The sequence below is a fragment of the Gobius niger genome (genome assembly GCF_951799975.1).
Source record: "Gobius niger genome assembly, chromosome: 15".
NCBI lineage: Eukaryota > Metazoa > Chordata > Actinopteri > Gobiiformes > Gobiidae > Gobius > Gobius niger.
In genome coordinates this window covers 14,149,057-14,159,737 of record NC_136866.1, presented here as the reverse complement: position 1 = coordinate 14,159,737, position 10,681 = coordinate 14,149,057, and the positions used below count along the sequence as shown (strand labels likewise).

Genomic DNA, 10,681 nt, shown 5'->3' with positions numbered 1-10,681 from the left:
ACATTTGATCAGTAGTATCTGCACCTTAACTACTTTGACCACCAATGCCTATAAACTTTTGAAAAACAAGTGTTTGAGACTGGCTTGCAAAACTGTCTTCTTATTGGACGAAAGAAGCAGCAGGAAATGTTCTCTTATTGGCTGCGAAGTATAGAGGAACTGGGGAAAGACAATATGCACTCTTTGTAATTCATAATCCTTAATCCCAGTATTGTTATCTCTCCTGTTCCCTTGAGTTCAGTTCAGAGGCTAATTCTTCTCCACTCGGATTAGCCCTTGGTCTCGGCTCATGAAGCCACTACAGGAGGCTATAACAAGCTTCAGCAGATTTTTAACCTTACATAAGTCGGTCTGCTCCCATCGGCCGCACGTAAAGAAGATGGGGATTTCAAATATGCCGCAGGACACGATGCATCTTATCTGCTTTACAGGCGTTCCATAGGATTACCCACAAAGCTCTGAGTATTCAATGCAGATCAATGGATCGACTTCCAAGGATGAAGATCTGGGGCTTAAAAGATCTGTCCAAAGAAATGACATGCGGTAAATTGATTCATGTACTGTGGCATTAGCTAATATCATGTGGGCACCTTAATTGGACGTATTTGATGATCATGGCAGATAAATGTGTATTGCAGCTTCTTGGAGACCCACCGACTGTGTGCAGTTCTCCAGCAGAGATTTGTGGACCAGGGGAACCATCTTCTTGGCCTGTGCTTCTTAAGAATCAAACTTTTTCAACTTGAGAGCAAAGAAAAGCCCCCCCAACAGCACCCAGAGAGGAGCAAGTGAGCATTTTAGCACTACTTAGCTCCCGCCTCGAAAATGCAAATGAAGAATAACAAAAGTGAAGAGGCACTTCAGACAATAGTTATAATTACAGTTAGAAAGCTTTACAAACGACTTCCTTTACCACAGGTTAAACCTGCTTAGCTTGTGTTGCTGTTAATAAAGTGAGGCGAGGCCCCGTTGTCATTACAGATAATTGCAGAGCGCTGTGTAATTTGTCCTGATTAGTTCCTGGCACCTCTGTACAGCAGGATGAAGCCGCTCTGACTTACTAAAGAGTGCAGGATATTTGGACTTCACTCAGGGCTGTAGTAAACAACAGGGCTCATGTCTGCGTGGAGACACTTCCATTGTTTATGCGCCCATCCATGAGTTTAAATTCATATGAAAAAACCTTAGTTGATTTGTGCTGTCAGAGAAAATGTGGAGCTTTATTTCAGTATTTTTGTTTCACGAGGATAGACCATACAAAGATAAAATAAACTCGGCATTATGGGAGAATATAAAGAAGAATCCGTCTGTCCCCGTCCTCTTGAGAATGCCGAGGTGTCCCATGAACACAACCTGTGGAAAGGGAAACATTGCACTTTAACAAATCAAACAAACACTTGTTTTACATCAGCACCAGCCTGTTCTCGACTTGCCTTGTATAACTGGTATTATACATCTTTAAAGCACTCGCACTTTGAGGCTCCCCATTAGCGAAATGAGTTCCTTTCTCACGTTTGATGTAGCCAGTTCCCCGCTGTGACGGAAGAAAATACTCCAAACCTGCTCTCAAGAGAAAGTGCTTCAACTTCAGAATAATGCTATGCTCAAGTTTCAGCAAAAGTAGATGAAGTATACTTGTTCTGGTAAAGTATGTGTAATCGACCGGTTGCTATAGAACCAAGAAGCAGAAGCGTCTGGATCTGTACTTGCTGGTTTTCGCAGAGACTCCTTTAGTCCTGGACATCACAGATAACGCAGGAGGACTGGAATAAAAAGTGTTTGTTCAGCAAATCCCCCAGACTTGTGCTTGTGCTGTTCATTGCTCCGTCTAAAAATAGAGGCGTTCTGACCCAGCTGTCAACCCTGGGTAACACAAATGGTCATATTATCAAAAGATTTACGCAGCATTTTGCTTTGATTAACTAGCAAGTAATTATACACTTAAATCTTTCTTCCCGGCACAAATGTGCATAATTATTATTATGTGGCCAGTGAACACTTTATCAAACCACTGGTCGTGTATGGACTCAAACAAAATCTTAAAATGATCCAAGAGAACTAATTATAGAGCCCTTGATTGTGTCGCCAAAAAAATTACTCCCTATTCTGGGAAAAAGGGTAAGCTGTTGTCCTAATACAAGTATGTGGACAATGCTAGTTTCCTTCAAAATAGCGGATTTCCAACATTCAATTTGACGGCAAACTCTAGACAATCTGCTATAATTTGTGCTTGAAGTAAGTGCAGTATTTTTGTTCTGTCAGTCATACGGCTTCTCCTTTTAGGTGAGGATTAGCTCCAGTGAACCATTTTCATAGAAAACATTTGGCAGGTTTTGGCCCATTTTGGGACACAATGACGCTATGAGCTCAGGCTGGACTTGAACTCGTGACAATGTCCATATCGCGAGAAGCAAAAAAAAAAACATTGTTATTAACATATTTCTTATTTAGACAGTCTGATGAGGACACTCTCGCTTTAACGTGGACATATTGGGCATAATTGAGCCCTAAACACATTATTAGGGGTATCTCAGCTTAAAAGATTTTAGAATTTTAAGTAAAAAAACAAAACAAATCTATGCATTGAAAGGAGAAAGGAATGAGAGACTGGGCTGCTCAAAGTGGCCTGAAGTGCCCTCTGCAGGTAGTAGTGGGAATAACATGACCAAACAGTTTCAGAAAACAGCATGCTAGCACATCGATGGCGCTGTAATGAACACACCTTGGGCGCAGACAGTTTCGTGCTCCATCTGTGATGCAACAAAATCCAGGAAATACAGATGGGAGCAACTTCAGTAGAAGAAGAAACATTCAAAGTTGTTACTCACACCTGTATGACGAAAAGTGAGATACATTTGTTTTTGACATTAGTATTTAATAACATGTTAAAAAGTTGATTGTTTTTTTTTTATTGAATTGAGTGTGCTGGCAAAGTGGTTTAGTAAAATATTGCAATCTGTCCTAATCGTGGAGATCCTGTCCACACTGTTAAAATGTTTAATGCCACATTGCATTTCTTGCCAATTCAATATGTTTATAGTGTCTGATATTACAGTTAGAAGAACTTTGAATCTAAATCTTTGAGATAGTGCAGGCGGCTCAGGGAGAGGCTATTGATTAGAATTATCTCACTGCCAAAGATTCTCGCTACAAAGGAGCTCCCTTCAAAAAGTAATTTAGAGGACAGCGCCTGGGCATGTCTGATTGAGGCGCTGATAAACTGCACAATAAAACCATTTGACCTTCATAACCGACCCGGAGGATGAGATACAGCTTCACAAATCGCCCAAGGCTTTTGGAAAGCATCGAGATTTACTTTTAAAACTCTTCTCTTCTGAATGCATTGGAGACATGAGATTTTACCCATTGTGTTTACTCAATTTCATTACAAACCGTTGACAAAGCATAGATCCACATCGTAGCCTCGCAGATGAAATGCCATTAGCTCGGACAATAAAAAAGTATAAATAGTAAAAGGAACCAAAAAAACTAAATCTTTTGTTTTCCTGGATTTAATTAAAGCTACAAACAAGTAAAACGAATGACACTGTGGCAGTCTTTGGATGTCGGTGGTCTGCTGACATGCTTAGCGTCCAAACAACGTCCCGAATGGAGGATGGTTCACACAGAGGAACGTGGGTGGGGGGGGGGGGGGGGGGACGTGGGGTTACTACGGGATGGCTCTGTTGGGTCTTTTGGGAGGGGGCGGGGGCATGAGGGCGGCGTCAGGGTCGGGGGCGTGTCTCTTGTTCGGCTGTGGCGCGGTCTGGGCGCAGGAACGCTCCAAAAACTCAAACAGGATGTCCTTGGTGACGGGCTCCTGGATGCTCTTGCACACCGCTGGAATGAGAGGGACAAGATTGGTCGACAGAAGACTTCAGAGGGAATTAGGCAAAAAAACGAGGAAAAGTCCAAGTGGTTTACTCTCAAGCGGGAATGTAGAACTCGTGATGTTTTGCTCGTTTTGGCAATAACGGTAAAGGGGAAAAACAACCAATGGGAATCACTACTTTTCCCACTCCTTTTAGATGTTTTCTGGTGGACTCTCCAACTCAAACTATGTCAAATCCAAATTGGGTCCATGGGAATGATACTGACAGTTTTATATGAGAAAATTGTTCAGTAGAAGTTAAAAAACTGAGTTAGCCGCATTAGCATGTATCGATTTTGTGATATATCACGATATTTTGCGGGACGCTATGCTACATTTTATATATATGACATGAGTATAGATATGATATCTATACTTTTGAAGATGCATATTAACCTCATAACCACCACCTGATCTGAGCACAGCTTCTCCAGATTGACTTTACCCAAATCTAAAAGCTTCTTTCAAAATAGCAACAAAAACGAGGATGAAAAATTGACAAAAACATTGACAAAAATGAGACAATATTTTGACCAAAAAGTGACAAGAAATGTGACAAAAACAATTTAAAAAGTGACAAAAATGCATGAAAAAATGTTTGACTAAAAAGTGACAAAACAGTGGCAAAAAACTGGGCAAAAAATGTGACAAAAAAGTTACAATCAGTTTTGAAGGCCTTAGATTTCAAATAAGGCATTACACTGTTGCTCTCCAGTCCAGATGCTTTTAGATTTGGGTAAACTAGAAAAAAAATGTTAAGGTGGGGGGTAAGAGGTTAATGACCAACATCATGCATACTAATGAGGTAGCAATGCTCCACAGTTTTCAGTCAATAGAGGCCAATAATGATCTAGAATTCAGTCAGAGGTCAGTAGAGGGCAGCTCTTGGACCAAACACCGTCACACAAATATATTACTTTTAATGATTAATTCGTTAAAGTAGTTAAGGAGTCAGAGGCAGAGCTTCAATATGAAAAAGTTAAAATTTCCCTACGGAGTGTTTGAACTAACCCGTTTCCCAAAAATGCAATTATTAGTAATTTGAAATAGTGCTTACACAACAGTGACAGATTAGTAGTTCGTAGCACTAACAGTATCAGTGTAACATTACTACCTGCATGACTTTCCTAACTACACTATAAACTCCAGTATGTAAATCGCAGTGATGGAGTGGAATCTTAAGAGGCTGAATTTCTTTATAAAACTAACTTAAATACATTTTCACAACAACAAATCATTGAGTCTTGGGTACAGCGGTCTTCTTTGTTGGTTACTCCCACACGCAGAGAGGGAAGGACGTGTCATGACCTGGTTTCTTGCATTGCTAAAGGTCGAGCATGTACATAACACTATAAATGGAACCGCTAATTTGACGCAGAGTTTTCCATCTTTTAAATATTGCAACCGAATTAAGTTGAAAGTGTTTTTTTTTTGGCTTTGAGCTAAATGTAATTATTCATCATTATTTGAGGGATAAAATAGAACAGAAAGAACTGGCCTGCAGCCGTATTGTGCTGCATTATCCCAATAGTAAATGTGACTTATTATGGGACTCATTACCTGGAAATCTTCACCGTGCACTTGGTATTTATGAAGTCAAAATGAAAGACTTGTGCATGAAGGCTGTATGATAGTAACACCACTGCCCACCTCTCTGGCAGAGTCCACGGTGTGGGCTGGACCGAGTGGGAACCAATGTCTGTTGTCTGTGGGTGTAGCACGGTGCCAGTCAGAGGAGTTTAGCTTGTTATATACATATATATATATATATAAAACAAAACACGATGTTCTATCAATGACAAAAGAACCCGTTTGTTATGCCTGTTGGCGATGTAAAACTCTTGACGTCTCATTTTTGTGTTGAAGCTGAGTTCGTGAGCCAGCGCAGTGCTGAATCACGAGCTGGAAATGTCATGACCTCATCTTTACAATATTCGGGAGAAAGCATTGTACATGTTTATGACAAAGTGACAGAATGAGGATCGCCGAGGTTCCCATTGTGTTGTTGATAAACTATTCAAAAATAAATAAATAAATAGAGATTAGGAATGACATTAGAATATGTGTTTTGTAGACCTGCCTCAGCCAAAAAATTGTTGGTCGTCCAAAAACATGCTCTGTGCAGCGATTAGTCGATTACTAAAAGGGGGCGTGGCGCTGACAAAACTACAACCTTCAGACTAGGGATGAGCCTTATCGTATCGGATATCGTTAATACAATATAATTGCTATCGATGAATTTTAATATCGTTGTGGACACGACATAATTTATGTTACGTTCAGCTCCATCAGAGCAGCATAAACACTGACTGTACAACACGGGAGCCGGTGCTTAAAAAGTAAAATGAAATGAAGGATGTAAACTGCTTGAGTAGATCATATTTGTGAGGAAATTAGTATGGCGCTAAAAAATAAAAAAAAGACTAAAATATCTCTGAATTAATCTTCCCAATAGGCGAAAGCCTGGGATTTTGAAGTAATTTGTCCCCTGTCAATAATATCATCAAATATATTGTTATCGTGATATTAATTTTTTAATATCGTGATATAGATTTTAGGCCATATCGCCCTGGCCTACTTCCGACTCCTGTTCATTCGTGCATCTGCTGCTGCACATCCATGTGCTGTACACACATCCATATAATCCATAGTAGTTTCCTCTTCCATCATCGTCCATGATCTCAAATGTCTCTCTGGGTCAAACCACATCTGGTCTCTGTTTCGCTGTTATGTGAACACAAGAACATGTGCTTTATGTGCTCGTGAAGGATCAGGCTAACGTTATGTGGAAGTCCTTGTTTTATTCGTCCTGGTAAAAGTCAGAATGAAGCAGAGAAAGACTGATTATGCTGCACTTTCAGTCATGTATAGGCTATTTCAGTGTTGGACTATGTTATTTGTGTATTAAACAGCCCATCCTGTAGAAGTCTGGCCTATTGAAGGCAACACTTCGCCAAGACACAGAACCTCGGCTGCTGCTGCTGCGCCCCAGGTAGGGGGCGCTCTCCTGTCCTCAGTTTCTCCTCAATGTTTAATTTAGCAAAAGCTTTTCACAGAAACAAACAGATCAGATCAATCTGTTTTTATAATGAAATGAATGAATGAAGTTGACCTTGGCCTCAGTCGTCAAGAGTGGAGCATGGCACTTGGCGGACACAATGTACTTTTCTTAACAAAGAAACACATTTTCATGACACTTTAAAAGCTGCCCATAACAACCGTGGCTGAAATTCAAATGTGCGCCTCTGAATTGTACGCTGCTTGTGAGTGTTTAAGATTAAAGGTGCCGCACAGAAACGCGGCGCCTCATAATTCACACCTATCTCTCCGATCTTCTATCAATACAATGCATTTCTCCAAAGTGTTCGCGGCGTCGCCTCCGCTTCTGGTTTTTATGGCTTCAATTTGCACTTTCAGCCTTTGTTTTAGTGCCGGCGTTTAGTGGAGGGCGGCACAGATAAGTGCGGTCAACACTGGTTTGATTTTTTGCTCTGCCGGCGCTGGCATGTCTGCGTTTGTAGAAGAATGCGGAGGAATAGTGAAAAATATCGAGATTGTGTTGTCAGAGCTGCATCAAAATCTCTGTTAGTGTATTGTTAAACCAATGGAGATTTCAAAACACAACGTACTCAAATTAACCCTCACATTGAAGTATTTATACCGCTCAATCCCAAAGTTTGACTTGACAATGACTTTTGCTGTATTGTCTTTGATTGTCAGCCTAAAGAACAAGGCTTAAATCTGGAAAGGCTGCATTTTGACATTACTTTAAAACATATTATAAAAGGGTCAAACAGCTAAATGTTTTTCTACTCTAGGTTGACAGGAGTATTTCTTTATCGGGTTTGAAGTTTGCTCTCATATGTTATAAGTGGGTCCTGAACAGGACAGTTACGACACTTAGTGCAGTGGTTCTCCATCTTATGGGTTTTGGCGTAATGGGTTTTAGTGTAACAGACTATTTGTATATTGTTGGCAAGTTAACCTCTTACCCTACACCTGCAGCACAATGGAGGCATCACAAGAGGAGCTACACGAGGAGGTATCCAGGCAAGACTCCCAGCTTGTCCCTACTATTGTTCTGTCCAATGGACGTTCACTGGAGAATAAAACAGACTAACTGCTAAGCTCTTCTCAGAAGATGGCGAAAGACAGTTGTGGAGCGGAGAGAGCTGCGCAGGAGGAAGAGGAAGGAGAAGGTGGAAGAGCTGACCAGTGCAGGACACCACGCTCTGAGACAGGGACAAACCCAGGAGGCGCTGCACCATATCAGAGGATGAAAGGAGACTGAAGGCAGCCAGCCAGGTTTCCCCGACCGCTGGGTCAGGTTGACCCACAGTGGCAGCGCGGCTCAGTGGCAGCAGCTCAGGACTAACACCTGAACACTATTTCATTGTACGCTTGTACAATGACAAATAAAGCACTAACTTACTTAACCGACTGCATTTTCTTCAGTTCAGCTTTACCCACATTTAGAAGCTGCGTTTGTGTCACATTCTTTCTGCTTTTTTGTTGTATTATTGTTGCTGTTCTGGAATGTTTTGCTTCTTTATCGCTTTTTGTCACTTATTTACTTCATTTTTGTCACTTTTTTGTTGCTTTTTGTCGTGTTTCCCTAGATATTTTGTTGCATTTTCAAGGATTTTTACGTTGCTTTTTTGTTGTGTTCTATTTTGTTTTCAACACTCTTGTGCGAACATAAAAGGTAACTATAGTAATAAAAAGAAGCTGTGACTGTGTGTAATGCCAATGTGGCTAATAGCGTGATGATAAAGTAGTGTTTGCAAGGGCGAGAAATGAAAAAAGGCATTAAGATCTGTGGTAGATCTTCTGGGAAACTGCATCAAACTTTTTCAACACTCTTGTGTCACATTGTGGTTGTGCTTTCATCCTCGTTTTCGTTGCTATATTAATAAATTTACCGAGAAGTTGTAGATTTGGGTAAAGCCAAACTGGAGAAAATGTGCTCGGTTCAGGTGGGGGTTAAGAGGTTAAACTGCCACTTGCTGTAGTCTAATTTTATAAAGTCACGACTGCACATTTCCATGAAAACAAAAGTCATTGTTTGTAGTGACCAAAGAAAGTAATAATCAGTTGACTTATTCTAATGAATAGTTTCTGACTAATTGTGTTGCTGTCTTCTAAATGTAGCAGTTAGCTTTATGTTAGCTTTCTGCTAAAAACAAGCCACTTTCACAGGTAGGAACAAATGTACCTGTTTCAGACTGTGTCCTCCCTGCACACTGCTCTGACACTCTAGAGGAGGCTCAAACTGTGCAGCACCAACGCAAAATGCGAACATAAAAGGTAACTATAGTAATAAAAAGAAGCTGTGACTGTGTGTAATGCCAATGTGGCTAATAGCGTGATGATAAAGTAGTGTTTGCAAGGGCGAGAAATGAAAAAAGGCATTAAGATCTGTGGTAGATCTTCTGGGAAACTGCATCAAACGTTGAAATCGATCAGAGAAGAGTGGATCAAAGGAGGAGGGTTGGAATCTCAGGCACAGCTACAAATGTGCGAAAACATTTGAAAGTGCAAAAGCAGGTTTTAATAGCTCTGACTACCCTTACATGTAAGAGTGCAGTTGGATAATCCCTGGGCTGTTGTTGAAACAAATGTGCAGATAAAATGCTGCTTTTATCACCGGCTGCCTCCACAGACATGTGTACGGCGCTGTGACAGGACAGAAGGAGCGACTCTCACCCATGGCCGTGTCGTAGGAGTTGGGGAAGCTCTTGTCCACTCTCTGCCTCATGAACACCCAGCTGTTGTTTTCGAACTTGCACTCGATGATCTTGCTGTCGTACTGTTTGAGTTCTTTTGTGGCCTGTGATGGACAGAAACAGAAAAAAAGCACAAATACTTGACATTTTGCGTTGAAAGGATGACAATACCAGGATGGTTTTTTTTCTGCCCACATCTTCCTTCCTCCCAAATCACATGAAAAGCTGTTCTTCTCCAAACATTGCGTCTTGTGATGTTTGAGACTTCGTGGTAAACAGATGATCAGAAGAGGCTTATGCATAAAGAAATGTTACTATATATTGCCATAGCACTCATGTTATGTTATGGAGAGCAACATTCCCAGAAATATTTCGCTATGCACTTTCCTGTGATACTTGACCGTTTAATTACTTGTATTACAGATACACTGAACTTCACAACTCCAGAATACAAAACATCCGTACTTTGTGTCTGCGTCCAAAAACCTGCCAATTTCCCCAACAACAACAGGCAGGAATCCAAAGGAAAAGGTCAAAAGGGCCAATGCCCCGATCAGAGGCAGACATGCCGTTCCTCTGATGAATGCTTCGCACGCCGGCGGGTCAGACGGAGCCAACGCGCCCTTGTGTCCGACGACACAGACATACTAACCAGCTGCACACACAAGGCCGTGCCATCCATTTCAATATGTCCCCTAAAGGGCACATACAAATCAGATTGATTTTTCTTTTATTTATTACAAGTGTCCTTGGGGGGGTGCACATGGAGACATACTACACAAACAAAAAACTTGTTTAGCTTCGAACATCAGTAGGCTCTTAAAGTGATGGTCTGTAAGTTTGCAAAGTGAGGAGAGACAAAGTGAAAATGAACAATCAAATTCCTCCCCTCTTTAACCAGAAAGCCCGTCTTAGTTGGCAAAATGAGGAGAGCAGTTAAAGAAAAGTTAACGATTGAGCTCCTCCCAGTCCATCCGGATTGGACCTGACAGTCTGGTTCACAGGAAAAGCTCGTCTCATTGGTCGACACGGGAGGATACTAGACTCTGATTAGTTGCAGAGATCCGGGAACTTTACTTTACAA

The 10,681-nt window shown here is 41.1% G+C and overlaps 1 protein-coding gene across 2 annotated transcripts in view; it reads right to left on the bottom strand.

Moving 5' to 3' along the window:
- Nucleotides 1-3,009: 3,009 nt before the first annotated feature.
- The window catches only part of rngtt (RNA guanylyltransferase and 5'-phosphatase), a 122,164-nt gene continuing 114,492 nt past the window's right edge, over nt 3,010-10,681 (bottom strand). For both annotated transcript variants that reach the window (XM_079572386.1, XM_079572385.1), the window contains 2 exons: nt 9,578-9,701; nt 3,010-3,840 (listed from right to left, as the gene is read on the bottom strand). In XM_079572386.1, coding sequence (XP_079428512.1) covers nt 3,671-3,840; nt 9,578-9,701 — 294 coding nt within the window. In that variant the 3' untranslated portion in view covers nt 3,010-3,670. The remainder of the gene's footprint in view (nt 3,841-9,577; nt 9,702-10,681) is intronic.